We start from the raw sequence: 17,241 nt of genomic DNA, 5'->3' as shown, positions 1-17,241 counted from the left end.
TTAGCTAATTAAAAAAATCAAAGGGGGAAGGGGGACAAATAAAGCAATGCATGCTAAATAGTTATATTCATCTTACAAACAGGTGTTAATTGGTGGCACGACGGCTCTATGCAGATGAGCTTGGCGGACGCAATAACAAGACTGGGCAATACGGTGCAATGCAACACGTTTAGGCAGCTTCATAAAGAGGGACGATGCAAGAGAGAATGCATCGATGTCATGTCAGCGTAGCCATGAGCTGTTTTAATGTGTAATATCACCATACATGTTTGTTTTTACTAGCTGCTTGTTTGTGTTTGGTGGGCTAAAGACACATTTTCACCACATTAAAGATATTCTATTCTATAAACATATAAAAGTCAGATTCAGCATTAAATATCGAAAATCACTTCCAACACTCCCCTCCCCCAAATACTGACAGTACTGTAACCACCTCTTGCATATTAATTCATTCCCACATTAAATTTGGTATTCGTCAAAAATGCTTCCTGTCCAGAGGGCTCGCTCTGCTCTGATAGGTTCAATCCATCACACTGTACCAACTTTGTCCAATAGGCATGCCTTTATCTATTAACTCCCAATGAATATAGAAGTGTGGTCTGTCGGTAACTCTGGCACTATTGCGTGACTTGATTTTGCAGTGCAATCTAGCAGCAAAGAAGTTTAAGGTGTCGTCACTGAGCATTAAAACAACTGGAGCGTGCACACAAGTTTGTTTACTCAGTGTGTAAAACTCAAACATGCGTTCAAGCAAAAACATCACCGCCATCTGCACAACATCAAAACCTGAAATACTACATGTACACAAACACACAGCCTGTAAACAAACCAACACATGATCTATCTGAGTCGCCCATCTTCATTAGTACCCAGAGAGAATGCGGCTCATTAATGAAAGTCATTAATGCGGGCGGTGGAGCGCTGGGCGGCTGCCAACACCCCGACTGCTGGGTGGCATGGAGGGGGGAGACGGGTAGAGATGCAGCTGCTTCTCTCACCGTTTCCCCAGGGGAGATGGAGGGAGAGTTGGAGGAAACAGTGGGAGAATGTGGGGGTCTCAACTTATGAGTTGAGGGTACGGGCTTGATAGAGGGTTGGGGGTCGTTGCAGGCGTGTGCCATGTTAACGCTGCGGAACATGGGGCACGGCAGACGCCATTTTGAGGGGGCGATGCAGCGAGTCGCCATTTTAAAGTGATCTGCATGGGGAGAATGGGAATTGATAAAATCCCAACCTCAGATAATGCTAACTTTTAAAACATGATTTGACTCTTGGAGATGCTGCTTGATAACTTGTTTGGTCACATGACTGCAACTGATATTCTTCGTTTCACTAATCGATCAGTTTCTCTCACATTCACAGAGAAAGCATTTCGCATTGTCTTTTAGTTCCAAGTATGAGATGATGTAACGTAATGCAAAAGCCCTTTCTAGAGCCAGGGTATGTTTTGTCCGTTGTGGGCTCCCGTAGATACATGGCAGTGCAACATGGCTGACCCACTGCATGTGAAGATGAACAGAAACACAGATTCTTAGTTTTAGGCTTATATCTGAACATAATATCACTTTATATTTCTACCAATAAATCCCTCTGTGGTACACACTTCTATTTTAAACGATATATTAAATGAAAATCGGTAGAATGTAGCAGTTTTTACTTGATATAGTTTTGTCTACATTCTGGTGCTCCACTACCTCAGAACGCTGACGTCGGCACATCCTCACACTGATCCTGTCGCCTGGTCTGGAGCTCAGGACTTGTTCGCTTACTGACGAACGAAACGCATATTTAATGCTTTCAAGTAATTAGCATTAATCAGCCACGCTATAGTAGACCTAGTAGGCTACTATATCGATTTAAGAAGCTAATCAAGGAAAAGCTTAATGACATGCCGATTAAATTACTCCAGAATATAAATTACACGTCTGACTAAATTCTATGGGATCCAGTGAAATAGAACGTTATTTTAAGTGTGGTTTTCAGCAGTCAGGGGACTTGAGCTGATGAACTCATGCAGGCTGGTTGTTCATCTCTATCTGTCTGTAACATGCATAACTGGGAGAAAACAGTGTATACAGTGGTTTAAAAAAATTAAATGTTCAGTATTGTAACAATAGAAATTAAAGACAAATCAAAGAAATTATATATTTACAACTTTAATTTTTATTTCTTTAAAATAAGATAAAGGAAAATGTGTTATTATCAATAGTACAAAAATGTATCAGAACACAGAAGAATATACAGGACAGAGCATGACAGTGACAGCTTAGGGAATTATATATATATGTTCCAAACAGGTAAAGGTCCTTGGTATATTATGAAAAATAGAGGAAAAAAAGGACTGGTAATGGAAGACTGGATCTTTTCCCGCAGACAAACAAGGGAAACATATTGAAAAATGGCTAAAATGTAGTCGACTTGGCACCAACAAACCTGCTCTCTTTCCAGTTTTAGCCAACATGCTAGCAAACATTCTCCAATAAATAAGGCACTACGATGGGCCCGAAAGCAGGGATAGTGTGTGAGAGAGCGTGTATGTGTCGGCGCATGTGTGTGTGAATAATCTGATGACAAACGTTCACATTTTATATCGTGCATAAATACTTATTCATCTTAAATCACTCTTAAGATATTTCTATTAAAAAACAATGACATTTATATCTGGGGATTTAAAAAGATGTCTAGGACCTGACATCCATATTTAACATGAACATTTAACAAAGAGTTATAGCAAAACAAAGCGTGTGACAGAAAAAAGATACAAACACATGTGCTATTTGATAACCTTTTTTTTGGTTTAGGGACAGAGCTGACGGACCCTTCCTCACACAGACAGGCTGGTATGAGTGTGTGTGCGTCACATGTTGGCAGAGCGCTTCCCGGCCCCCTGCCAACATGCTGTAAAACAACAGGCTATGTAGTGATCAAGTGCAATAATGAAATCATCACTTCCCACATATGTATACAGCTGTTTGCATAGAGACAGAAAAACTGTGTTCTGGTACGGCATGAATTCTTAATATCTAACTTAAAAGTACAAGTGGAGAAGATAAACATGTTACTGGTTAAGGCATTTCTGACACTGAAAGATAAAAAGCTTCGGTCCGTTTTGTTTTGTCTTAATGTTTGGCACCACAAGGAATAGCCAGAGGGTAACTGTAAAATCTGGAAGCAGGTCAAATCAAGCTGCAGCACATTACGGAGAATCAAACTTCTCTTCACTCTCTTAGTCAGCAATAGTGTTTGTTAATGAGGCAAAGAAACTGACATGAACAGTCCATTCAGCCGCAGGACGTCATTGAAAATAAAGTCCCTCTGGCAGGCTTTTTAAGTTTCTATCCCACCTGTGAGATGGAGATGGATGGAGTGGAAGGCTGGTGTGGTGGGTAGACTGTCAGTGAAGGTCAAAGTCCCATTGCAAATGACTCGCACTCAGTGGATTAGCTGCAGTGGAGCGGGTGGGGTCTACATCTCGTGGGCGGCGAGATGATGTTCAGGGACACCGTTAGCGTGAGCCACCACCGTGTTATTCTCGTTGAGGCGCCTCACACGATACATTTCATAGTGGATGCTGCTGGTGATGTCCTTAATGTTCTGCATATGGCTCCTGCAGGAAACACACACACACACACATCAAAAACCAGTAGAAGACATGGACAAACCTTCACGCTTGCATTATGGCATTTCTGGCTTCTTAAATTATATCTAAATATTGAAATAATAGTTTACATTTTTAGAAACTAGCTAATTGAACATTTGGTGTAATATCCATATGAGATGCAAATTAATATTCAAAGTAGAGCATAATATCATGTCATAAAGCAAACACTATCACATAAGGCCGCATGAAATCAGACAGAATTTAAGATGGAGACAGATTTCCTCACCTGATGAGGAGATCCCGTAAATAGGCAAACTCGCAGTGGGCTATGTTCTCAACTAAAGGCGAGAGAGAAGTTATGAGTTAGCATAAACAATTATAAATGAGCTAAAAGACAAACAAAGGCACCAAAAGACAGACAGTGGGTGTTTCTCAATCGCGAGTAAAGCTGCTTCAGAGCCACTATTTCAAGCATACTACGTCATCGAGTGCCGCCGAAGGACTGTTCCAATCTCCAGTATACTTGGAAATCTACCGAGCCCGGCGTACTCCGTTTGGAGAAATATCGAGTGTGCACATGAGTAGACTTCGCGGTCTTAAAATCCCCACAATGCTTTGCGCACGGACCAATTTCCCCAAATCTGTGGCGGAAGATGTCAGGCGGGGCCTCTCATATGACGCACACCTGCACACTTGCTAGCGTGTTCCACACTTCGTTTTCGGAATGTCAGGAAGTATTCTTGACTCGCTTCTGATGCAAGATGCTCGGCAGACATGTGCTACCAAGCAAGCGTACTCGCGATTGAGAAACACCCACAATGTGTCTGTGGCCATTATGTTGCCTAAACAGTCCACTGGGTGGAGTCAGTGATCTCAGTGAGAGGAAGCTGTGGAGAAGATTCCTCTCTTTCAACCCTCAAACGCCCACTACAGATGTGTGTGTCTGCTCAGAGTCCTGCTGAAGAGATAACACTGTCTGCAGGAAATGAAACTAAATGAGACACTTCATAGAGGGATGGTGCCTCCTGTCTGGAGTGGATAACATAATTAAATATTGGAAAATGAATCAGCAGTAGACATGGATGTTATCAAAAAACAATACTGTACAGAGACACTTCTAGCATGCTTATAATTCTTTAAAAAAGCTAAACAAAACACACACAAATAATAACTAGGGTTAGGTTTTTCCCCCTAGATTTAATCAATGTAAGCAAATGACAAATATGAATTTCTTATGTGAGAATCCAATTGCATTCACTTCACTGGGGTTAATTGGCACGACACATGAAATTAATAAATACAAAAAGTGAATACAAATATTATTCATTAGGAGAACAAATAAAGATAAAGACATATACTATAGTCTACTGATTATAACATAAAGAGATGTTGGATCTAAATGATAATACAAGGTAATTATTATTGTGTAGACAAAGAAAATCTACTGATAAAATAATTAAAAAAAAGAGATAATCATAGTAGCGATAAGACACGACGGCCATTAATCATCCACAGTGTATCTTTTGTGATACAGAAGGGGATGTGTGTGTGTGTGTGTGTGTGTGTGTGTGTGTGTGTGTGTGTGTGTGTGTGTGTGTGTGTGTGTCCTTTTAAGTCAGACTGTCTGCGGCAGGCCTGATTGCATCATTGTTTTATTGACTGACTGACTCTGAGCTCTTTACACATCTCCCTTTCTGTCCTCTTCCGGGTAAGTTATGTGCAGAAATACAAGTCCTGAAAGTGACTCTGAAAACAAACTTAAATAGAAGAACCTAAGAGGAAGAATGGATTGAGACGTGGAGGTGATTTACCTTCAATAGTTCCCCACTTGGTCTTCCTCCCCAGCAGCCTCCGGCCGTTGACCTGGTACTCCTGGTCGCTGCCCACCACAGCAAAGGGGATCATCTCCTGCTCACAGATTCAATGGAGTCAGAAACGATTCATGTTAAGTACATCAACAATAATGGATTCAGGATAACAGTGCTTTGTGGAAAGGCATGTCTGAGCATAAATGAGGATTAACAGAATCACAGCTCCTGCCACATATATCTGTGATTGCTTTGAAAGGATCCCCTCACCCTGATCTTCTCGTTGATCATTCTGTCCTCGGCGTCTTCGTCAAATTCTTTCTGAGGGTACACGTCAATCCCGTTGGCTCGCAGCTCTTCCCTGATCTGGAGACACATAACACACTTTTAACCCAGTACAGTTTTGAAAGGATACAAACTAAGGCCTTTAATTACAGGAGTAATTAGATGAGCGTGCTTGATGGAGTCTGTAGAGACATCAGACAAATGGACCTAAATCTGTGTATAGATTAAAGGGGTATTAACACTAATCTGCCTTCTAATCTTTTACAAAAGTTTGGTTTTAGCCACTGATCGCAGTCTGAATACAAAGCAACAGAAAACCTCACAAGATGGATGCTTATGCATAAACCTGTGCACATATACACAAACACGCACATGCATGCTCAGCCTACTTATCGCTAATGAGGGTCAATCTTAAAATCCTTGAAGACAGCGAATTAAAACATACAAATGAATCGCTGCTGCCTTATTAACCTTGTAGAATAAGTGTAGAAAGTACATTAAAAAGAAAGAAAGATTTGTTTGAGTTCTTGGTGGAATATAGCCATGTTTTTGGAGTGTCAAAAAAGAGAGGAAAGAGTTGCTGCTCCACAAACATGAGAAAATGAATGCATCACTACAGAGACAAACCGATGATGTTTCTAGATTACAGATGTGGATTTAATGGGAGGATAATAATACATTTTCAATCAAATAATGCAGAAATCAGTCAAGGAATAATCATAAATAAATGTTACCTTCTTTTTGAAGAAGTCCCTCTCCTCCAGGGTGAGTGTATCCGCCTTAGCGATGACCGGGACGATGTTGACCACCTTACTGAGACGTCTCATGAATTCTACATCCAGAGGTCGCAGACTGAGAGGGAAAGAGACAACATGAGAAAACAAGGGTGATGAAATGAGTTTTAGAACAAAACTCCTCCAGCAGGGGGCAGATGTTCCTCACAATTCTCCCCAATGAAGAAATGCTGTATCTTATAACAATGTGTTTCCAGTTCACATTTTTACATCCAACTAATCATACTCAAAAATGTGTGTGGACAGCTAATGATGAGGTTGAAATACATTTGTGGTTGGTTGAGAGGCCTTTCCTGCATCTGCACGTGGTTATCGCAGTGGATTCTGGTCTGGCTAACAATACTTCAAAAAGGACGGGTCATTGTCAACAAGCAGTTTTCGTGCACTCATGCAAGAGCACATCTCAAAAAGACAAAAGTGTGGATTGAATTGACTGCTCCCAGACACAGACTCCCTCTCCTTCCCGTTAGACTTCTTAAGGCGATCCCAGAGCAGCTGCTGGCCAGCCCATGTGACATCTGCAGTGTTGGAGTGTTGGATCGACATGAAACGCTGCTGGATGAGGCACAGAGACAGGGGGCTATTTTACACCAGCCCCCCCTGCCTGAGTGAAGACAGGCCATGACACAAAAATGAATAGAGGTGCAGCACTTGAATGCCACTCTATCTCTCAACTGTGTGTTGAAACTAGGCTGACAATCCACAGCTGTGTTCAACTTTTTCCCAAGACTGCTCTGCACTCGACTAGAGTTACACAAATGCACAAGCTATAAAATGTGTTGTGAATATATCACTTGATGGACACATGAGACGCGAGTGCACTCTGCCCCTAATGTCTTCTGCTTGTATACGCCAACCCCATGAGCTCCGAACAGTGAGGGGCTGAACCAACACAGTGTGGAGAGGGACTGCAGTTTATAAAGTCCGATCAGAGCCAGATGTGTGTGTCTGTTACAGATCCATGGAAAGAAACTCTGGACCGTGTGCTGCGTTCAGGGGCCGGATGGGAGAATCTTTCCAGTGCGTTTGTGTGTGTGTGGACTGGTGTTCTGGGATACGTTGCGTAGTGCCGAGCGGAAATGTGTGTGGGAGGCTTGCATGTTCAATATGTTGTGTAAGAAATGTTTCACATTACTCCACACTGCATCAATGACATCTGATGTAAAAAGCTAGTTTTGAACGTTGTTCCTCTTTGGCTTACTTTGGACTTTTAGGTGGTCTTCTTCACTTGTGTTGAAGAACTTCCCCACCAATGACATTGTGTGCATGCAGCTGTGCTTAAGATACCCAGATACCCCTAGATGTGTGTGCATTTGGAAATACGAGACCTCTGGCAGATAATTCTGTACATCTCTAATACTTTTGTTGTTTGAATTAAACAGTCCTGCCAATGGTTCCCACTATTCCAGTGATTATGTGGCTATAATTCGCCTAGCAATGCATCAATGCACCAACAAATAAAGGGTTGGATAAAACTGAAGGCTTTAATGTATATATTTCTTCTACATGATTAAATGTTAATTTTGTAAATATGCAGCCTGTACAGGTTAATGAGAAAGGAAATGCATTCAACACTTTATTTAGGGAACACACAAGATGCATTGTTGAGTAACCTCTGAGAGTAAAGCCCCATTTACACGGGAACGCAAACGAACCGAATTCGATATCAAAAATGTCTTCCGTTCACACGGATACGGCTCAATAAACGTGTCCCTTCACACGAGACCGCTCGACCCGCTGGAGAAGCTGTAGTACATATGCCGGGCCTGTAAGTGGCGCTGTACTTCCGCCACAAAATATACCAAAAGCAGCGAAGAAGACCCCCGAGCATGGTTGCCATGGTTGCCCTTCTGTTTATTCTCCGCGGTGGATTTAGCCACATGTAGTAGTTCATGTAATTCTCCATGTCCACTTGTTGCTGATGGTTGTGGTAGAGGAGCTGTAGATTTTGCACTAACATCTGTAGCATGGTCAGTAACAGTAGCAGTAGCTACTGACAGTAGCTACTGACCATGCTACAGCAGTGAGCAGCAGAGGTGGGGAGAGGCGGGGCTATGGCTTCATCGTCATCAGGAAAATGATCGTATAGGGCGTACACACGGAGCCGTTTGGCCCCACAGAGCGTTCCGTCCGCAGATCTATCCACCTTGGCACCCGTTATCGTTTTAGGGGTCTGTTTCCGCGGTTCCGTTACAGCCTCGTGTGAACGAACGGGCTATACGAAAGAGAAAAGTAGCGGATACAACCTGTTTCGTTCCCGTGTAAACAGCACCTTAGTCTAACTAATGTTTGTTTAATCCGCAGGGGACCTTTAAGCTAAGTTAGCCAGCTTTGTCTTTACAGTACAAACATGAGCTGTCTCAATCTCCTCATAAATCTCTCGGTAATAAAGCGACTTTCCTAGGTTTTGAACCTTACCTTCAAGTCTCTAACATCTTGTGTTCTCATCTAAGGGCCACTGATGGCAGCACTAATATCTTTTGAGTATGTTGTGCTCATATTTAACACTGTTAGAATGCGTCCTTCCTTACCAGTGTCCCGTCGGGGGAATAAAATAAATGCAGCAGTGGACTCTGGAGTCTGGAATCCTTTTCTTCCTGTTGATGTTGATCTCTTCCTGCAGGTACGCCTCGTACTGGTCATTAATGAACTTCATGATGGGCCGCCAGCTAGACCGTGGCAGGGGTGGATTCAGGGAATGGTGAGATAGAAGGTACAGATAAAAGAGGAAGGAAGGTAGAAAGTGGGAAGTAGAGGTTAAAGGAGGAACATTTCAATATAGAGTTACAGAGAACATGTACAGGAAAAGTTTGACAACAGGAAAAAGGGGGGGCTGGTCAGACAGTTTAAATCTCACTTCATTATATAGACAGCTCAATGTTGGTAGAATTGTAGCGTACCAGTTCTCATTGTTGATCTGGTCTCCAAAGCCCGGTGTGTCGATGACTGTCAGCTTCATTCTCACTCCCTTCTCCTCAATGTCTGCACACAGAGACACTCACTGTAAACTACTATGTCAAAAACACTCAGTGCACTTTATAAAATGTCTACTATACAAGGCTACGTTAAAAAATGTAGCATTACTCAGCAATTGTATTTTTTTTTCATCTACAAAGCTATGAAATTAGAAACCTGGCTGGTTTTATGAGGCTGAAAATATTTTAAATTCAGATATCGTTTCATCCATAATTACAGTAATTTAAAGAGAATTAAAGAAAAGTAGAGTGAAATAAGGGTAACTGTAAGTTTGTTAAGTGGCTACACAAGCAGTAGTTGTTTCTTTGCCATTGCTGACAGAGAAAAGTGTAAATACAGAAGGAAAGAAAAGAAAAATAAAGTGGCAGAGAATGAGATGTGTGTATTTTGGCTGACAGAGCTGCAGACACAGATGGACAGAAAACAGCACAAATGAAAAGTCGAAGGGTTCAAGATGGCCGTACCATGACTGATGGACTTTATTTCGATTGTTTTGGGGATCTTCTCCTGGCCGGTCGCCTGCACTGACTTACGGCTGACTTTAGACTTGAACAGCGTGTTCATCAGAGTGGACTTTCCCAGGCCACTCTGTCCTGTAAGCACAAACAGAGAGGCAGGCGGTGAGAAAGCAACATTTCAAGATGAAACTTTGACACTGCTTGTGCTGTAGGTACTTCACAGTCTACACACTGTTAAACCCAAACACAATCTCTTATTTTCCGTGACAGTTTGAATGCCTCCACGCTGTCAGTTTTTGGGCTGAAGCCGTGACAAGCTGCAGGTGTCTCTCTGCACAAACACTGTCATGAAAAGCCATCAGTACACATGACTGCAAACCAAACACCATCAGTAAGACAGATCGGATCCAAAGTGAACCGGTTTTTTCCCCTGAAACAATGACATGGCTTGGATTAATGTGCACTGAGGGACCAGAAATATAAAATCATTGTTATATGGTAATGCAACAACTTCAAACAAAATCCTGTATCAACATTACCTTCAGTTTTTAATTGGGGTGACATTGTTTGAGAAATGAGACATCCAAAATGGAAAGAAATGATGTGAACACTTCCTTTAATGAATAACAGTGTTGCATAACATATTGTACTTTTACAGTCATCACAATGTCATAAATAAAAGCATTGTATCAGACTGATAGCTCGGAGCACTAGAAAAACATTTTTAAATCATTATTTGTATTTTGGTGCTTTTTGTGTTTAACAAGCAATGTACTGTTTATATGTAACTTCTTCGCAGGTTATAGAGAGGAGCGTGGAGGGGCCCTATGCGTAGTTTAACTTCAGTTAAGTCAACATTGAGACCTCTACTGATTTATGACGGCGCAAAGTCAAACACAGGCGCATGTAGAGGCACACGCTACATGCAAACATGGATTTGTTCAATCAGTATAGAAGACATCAGCTGCAGGTTTTAAAAAAAAAAAAGAGTTAATATTCACTACGTTTAAGAGCTTAACATCACTACATGACAACAACAAAAAACACATTTGATCAACTCTAATGCATTGGCAGCATTGATGGCACAGCTTCCACCCTCTCAGTAACAGCTGCATTCCACCATGTGTCTCACTGCGAAACTCTCCCATTAACAAACCATCATTACAGGGATGCCAAAGTCCCACGCTTGCTAACGTGGTGCTCCATAGAGCAGATTCTGTTAAGACTGCCATTAAATGATTGAGGAGACAGACATTTTCATGTTTTAAACCAGACACAATAATTAACATCTCAGATTAGCCAAATATGCGTATCCATGTGTCTTTGACATCATATACATACTGTACAGATGTTGTTCCTTCTTCCCTCTTTTGCACACCACTCTACCCAATAGAACATTTAAAAAAAAGGTCAGCACTCATTATAGCTAATTTCAGAACTCAATAAAGAAAACCCAATTCTTGACTTTAAAAAGCCTGATGTCTTCTTGCATTGCTCCATTTTTCAAGGTGGTGTAAATAACTGAACAGGGAAAGCAAGCTTTGCTCACCATTGCCTCCACAACTTTACATAACTTAGACTCAACCCTGAGGCTGCTTCTCAAACAAGCCGTTTTATTTGAAGATGAAACACAAGACAAACCGGCGCTACATCATTCAGAGGAGACATACAGCACGGAGGTGGTGTGAGTTTTATGGTGGCCTGTTTACTGTTAGGTGTGTGTGTAATTAGCTCATGTTTTTAAAAAGTTGTCTGAAGATAGTGAAGATGCCTCAGTGGGAAATACAGTTTAAGTCCAACTGTGTGTGGCAGCTTATTAAAATAAGTTTGAGGCCTCTATTTTCTGACAAAGATTAGAGAGAAAAGTGCATCATACCAGAATAACGACATATTCTTTAAGAGCTGACTGAAAATATTTTACCCCAGACATTTAAGTGTAAGTGTAACAGGTTGGTCCTAAATGTAAAATAGCTTTGCAGTCTGCACTTGACGAAAAGGCTCAAAGAATGAGAGAAAGTTATCTTCATGATTCGATATCCTGTCTAAGTATGTAGAACGTTCTTGCTGTGAGGCACCTGACACACCCATGCAAATCTGGACAGTATGAATGAAACATTAGCTAGTGTACACATGCGCTACTTACCCACAACCATAATGTTGAGCTCAAAGCCCTGCTTCATGGCCTTCCTCCTCATCTGCTCCAGAATGGCATCAATGCCTACGTAGCTGAAGTCCCCCACGGGGTCCCCGGGATTCTCCACGTACGGGACTCCCACTGCTGGGGACACTATGGCATCAGGCATCACCACCTCAGACATGGCACTGCTGCTGTAGCTGGGAATCACCTCAGGCCCTGATGGAAGGAGAGAGAGAGAGAGAGAGAGAGAAGGTAATGAGATGAGGTGTGATGCGAGGGGATGAAGGTCGTTCCTTCGTGTTCACAGTAATATTTTAGAGACACTTTAGATAGGTATTTGTCTTGCTTTTAAGAGACCAAAAAGGATGCAGTTAAGTCAGAAAAGTAGGTTTTATTTCAGAATTGTGTGAGTGTGTGTATGTTTTGCGGGGGTAATAAGTGGCAAGACAACTTTGGCTAATCTCTTTTTCTTAGTAAATCACAATTGATATCTTAAATGTAACTTTTAAATAACGTTGACATTTGGAATTGTATGTGTTTTTTCCCCCGATACATTTAAAAAAACATTCAAAAAAGAGTTAGACACAAAAGAAAATGTATTTAGGAGTCGGACACTTTTTGAAACTCAGTACATTGAAAACCTATCAACATCATCAGGAATTATTGTGATTTCCCAAAGGTGTAATTCCTAAAATGTTGAACTTTTCCTTCCATTATCAGTAATTTCTTGATTTTTGAAAAACACAACACACAAAAACCTTCCTCCTTATCGGTGCTTTGGATGCACCTGATGGAGGATTGAGTTGAAGAGAGCGAAGTGGCTAAGCAAGCTAAAACTAACCAGAAATATCCAACAACACACACCCCGTGACATTCAAACAGAGCAGATGGATGATCTCAATCAAACACAGGCTTTTGAATCAACAATTAAAACTATAAGAAAATATACTCTGCAGAATTAAAGTACTTTGCACTTGGCAGGACATCATTTCTGCAGCTTGTTTTGATATAATTATCTTAATGTCCTCCTGTGGAATGCCTTCAGACGTGAGTCCAATTGTAAGATGAATATTCAACATGTCTTATTTCCACAAAGGTTTTTTAAAACTCAAAGTGCATGCGGAAAGTGGCTGAAACTCTGCTTAACAATGTGTAAAGTCAGCGAAGGTGAAGAATTTACAGTGTGTATGTTTGTGTCTGCATTGTACAGTAGTTCATGCAGCTGCTCCCCCTCACAAGGCCTCCCTTATCCTCGCTCTGCACAGTGCAGCGTTACTGTCCTGTTCATGTGAGAGTGGAAAAGAGGGAGACCGCTGAGGCTGAAACCTGATCCGCTCAGCCAGTTAGCCTGGGTCACAGTCACACACACACCAGAGTTCATGCTTGAGTTTGGGCTTTAAAAACACAGTGGACCTCGTACACACATAATCTTGCCTGTTTTTGATCAAATAGCTGACCTGCACACATGTACAAGCCCGTGAAAACATGAAGACCCATACATACACACACACACACGGACCGTCAGCCAAGTATGAGACAGCTAGTGGGTTCCAGCTCAGGCACAGATTTTCCTCCACAACACTTGGCCTGCCACAAGGAGAAGAAGTCCAGAACACGAGCTGGTTCGCTCGTACCGCTCGGGGAATTAAAATCAACAGGGAGTGACGAGAAGAAAATCCACACACTTCAAACTGGCACTGCCTTGATTAATGGAAGAAATCCAGTCAAGAATAACACCGCTGTGGAAACTCAACCCGAGTTCATGCTCAACATCGAGTCTTACTTTTTATAATGTGCTCCATTGTGTGTGTGTGTGTGTTAATGTGTCATGGAGACCCACCTATGGAAGCAGCTCTCCAGGCCTCCCTCACCACTTCCCCATCCTGTTCCAGCAGTCAGTCAGCAACTTACTGCGACTTACTGCTCTCCACCCCCCCACATTCCCGTACCTCTGCTCTGGTCTTTTCTCTCTCCCCCTTATCCTCCCTCCACACACTGATACTGTCCTGTCTCATCTGTCATCAGTTTCCCTCTCTAAGCCATCTCTTAGTTTTCTATTGTCTCTCCTGTGTGACTCCCCTGTTTTTAAAACTTCGCCTTCTTCCTCCCTCCCACTGTTCATCTGGCTTTTATCCTATTTCTCCCTTTACTAAACTCCGATGAAGTCACCTCTTTTATTACCTTTATCTCTACGTCGCACAAACTGTTTCTTTTCATCCTTCCCTCATCACTGTTGCTCTCTCTCTCTCTGCTCTCTGACAGCTCTGTGCTGTAAACAGAGCTGATGGCCAGGGGCTAGCACACCTTGACGGGCAATGCTGCGACAAGAGAGCCTCACCTGAGGCAGGATGCCAGCATCAAAGAGAATGGACATAAAACGAATGGAGTTTAAAGACACTTGAGATAAATCAGCCTCAGTGTGTACTCAAATATCCCCCAACAGCGACTACAGCTGCAAAACACTAGAACAAAATTAACCTGGTCTTTCTTCTTTTGAATAATGATAGATACTCTGAACGAACTGAATAGGCAAGAACACATCTTAAGAGCTGAAGAAGGTGCAACATTAAGTTGTTCCAGTTTTTTCCAACGGAGCCCCGCGCCCCCCCTGAAATTCAAGGTGTTAAAATGAAAGCGTTTAGTTTATTTAATAAATAAATATATATATTGTTTTTTTAAAGTTGTGAGTTTAGTGTTTTTGACCCTAAGAAACACTGATGCATTAATCAATAACAATAATCCACAGCTCCTCTCTCTGCTCCAGAGGATTTACAAAAAAAATATCCCAATGCCAATGAACACAACATTCTCTTTACATCCGCGTTGCATGTCACATCTCTACAAAAACAGAAGACAGGAAACTCAGAAAAAGTGTTGCCATGGTAACAAACAAAATGGCGGGGTCGCGTCTAAATCGCGCTAAAACTATGGTGATAATATCACTTAAAGTGCTATTTCCTACGGTTAAAACTTAACAAAAACGTATTAATAGTGTACCCACAGTGTTACTAAATAATATATAAATCACTGTCATTAACTTAAATAGCACATTTAAAATACAAAATTATAATACATTGCAACACAGTTTCAAGCGCAACTCACCCACACGTCACTGTGGGAGGGCGGAAGTTACATACCGGAAGTAGAAAATGATGTGCAACGGGAAAGTGTTCCCACTAGAAACATTACTCAAAAATATTAAAAGGAAACATCTCATAAAAATAAAATTCACAACCTATTGTAAATCGTAATTTATAAACTAATAATTATTTATACACATTTTTAACTCCGTTACACATGGCTAAGTATTTTTGGCGCTGTAATCTGGCCCCTATTATTGGCAGTATGTCTAGCTTTGAATGCTTTATGTCACAGTACCTGTTTTTAAAACTAAGGTCTTGTCCTGAAATAAGTGTCATTTCCTTGTTTCAAAAGGGTTCAGGGAACATTACCACCCACATCTATTGAGTTAACAGTGTATGTTCCCTTTAACAAACCGTAAACACACACTGTTCTCCTAGTGAGAATGGAAATAGCGAAAGCCACCCAAGACAGAGTGAAAAGAATAGAGATGTCTGCGTATCCTGAATCCTAACTAGCTGGTTTCCCGGACAGAAGCAGCAAGACTCTTCAGAGCATCGTTAACGTCCTTCAGTGCAAACCGCCCATTTGCCCAAGTCAAAGTAGAGTCAAACACCGTAAAAGACTTGGCAAACAGACAACACACACTGAAGAACACAGAGTGCGGGAGCATTACTGTGGGAAACCCAGCTCTACCAAACAATGCAAATCCATCATTTTCACTACAGGCCGTAAACCTTTTCAGTCCTGTGTCCTCGATTTCAGTAAACTACAGTGAGAAGCGTACTGCGTCAATACCTTTGTTTTGAGTGAGAGTAAAACCAGGCTGGTGAAGGACTTGGGAGTAGCCTACTGTAAAACATCTGGATAAACTGACCATTTATCACTCAGAGGCATTCACACTGGCAGCTTCAGCACAAAGTCCAGCCAAAGTGCTACAATGGTGCTTAGCCAGGGAACACAGGTGTCAGGAGACAGCGGGTTGAAGCATGACCCTCCAACACTCAAGACATTTGACAACATGAAAAAAAGGTCTGGCCCTAGCGGCTAACCAGCTGCTGGACATTACCCTGACCTTATTCAGCACAGTCAAAATGAGTGCTAGGTCAAATGGGGATAAGAACACACCACATACTGTAGGAATGTCAGGTATCTGAATAGGTAGATAGACTTATTGATAGACTTTCTCAGGTCAACTGATGTGAGAAGTTGACTAATGGCGCAGTTCCACTACACGGTCGGCCTCGGCCACGCTCGGTACGGCTCGGTACGGCTTGGCCTTAACAGGGCCGACTCACTTCATGCTGCGCTTCCATTACAGTTTAGGAACTGGGGTAGTTACTATAGTAACGCAGTGTAGGCGGAGCCGTGACGTCATCTTCAGAGAACTCCAGAAACACAACACAGCCGTTAGCTGTTAGCACTCAGAGCTCCTTATATATGTTCAGAAACTCGACAAAAGTTAAACAAGTACACACCACAGACTGCCTGTGTCATGGTGAATACAGTCGCTGCTTTATTTATGTCTGTATAGGCCGTTGTTGTGAGTGTGGACGGTCGGAGCATATACTGCGTTAGCTTAGCCAATCTCCATCTAGAAAAACACGCATTTTAAAAGGTTTTTCGCCTGCCGTCTGTCTGCAGACTTGACAAAGCATTAATTCATGGTTTTTACTAACCGGTATCAGTATGTTGTTACTTCGGCATCATTTTGAAACGTGTATTACAATTAAATCACGGTCAAATATGTCCATCTTGTTGTAGTTGTAGCCCCTTGCCAGCGCTCCTCTCTCTAGTTTAGCATACTCAGCCCGACTCAGCCCTGTTTGTTGGCCTCGATAGAACCACAATTTTCTCGGGCCAGAAAAGACGTGAAAAAGTGGCCCCGGGCCGGGCCGGGCCGGAACTAGGCCTAGTGGAAGCGCAACCAAAAACGGGCTCGGCACGACACGGCACGCTTAAAGCGAGCTCCGCGCTGTAGTGGAACTGCGCCATAAGAGAATTAGTGAGGGGAGTGAGTTTTCACTGTAGCAAAACCTTTGAGAGTCAGGATTGGGTTACTAAAAGTCACAGAGCAGGGACTAAATATTGACAGTTTAAC

General features: G+C 42.1%; 1 protein-coding gene across 5 annotated transcripts in view; it reads right to left on the bottom strand.

Moving 5' to 3' along the window:
- Positions 1–2,136: 2,136 nt before the first annotated feature.
- LOC117492364 (septin-9-like) overlaps positions 2,137–17,241 on the bottom strand; it is a 128,464-nt gene continuing 113,359 nt past the window's right edge. For all 5 annotated transcript variants that reach the window (XM_034142588.1, XM_034142591.1, XM_034142589.1 and 2 more), the window contains 9 exons: positions 12,066–12,275; positions 9,929–10,057; positions 9,389–9,470; positions 9,020–9,157; positions 6,429–6,546; positions 5,680–5,775; positions 5,413–5,509; positions 3,888–3,939; positions 2,137–3,607 (listed from right to left, as the gene is read on the bottom strand). In XM_034142588.1, the coding sequence (XP_033998479.1) occupies positions 3,466–3,607; positions 3,888–3,939; positions 5,413–5,509; positions 5,680–5,775; positions 6,429–6,546; positions 9,020–9,157; positions 9,389–9,470; positions 9,929–10,057; positions 12,066–12,275 (1,064 nt within the window). In that variant the 3' untranslated portion in view covers positions 2,137–3,465. The remainder of the gene's footprint in view (positions 3,608–3,887; positions 3,940–5,412; positions 5,510–5,679; positions 5,776–6,428; positions 6,547–9,019; positions 9,158–9,388; positions 9,471–9,928; positions 10,058–12,065; positions 12,276–17,241) is intronic.

This window comes from Trematomus bernacchii, unplaced genomic scaffold (genome assembly GCF_902827165.1).
Source record: "Trematomus bernacchii unplaced genomic scaffold, fTreBer1.1, whole genome shotgun sequence".
NCBI lineage: Eukaryota > Metazoa > Chordata > Actinopteri > Perciformes > Nototheniidae > Trematomus > Trematomus bernacchii.
This window is presented reverse-complemented; position numbering and strand designations above follow the sequence as displayed.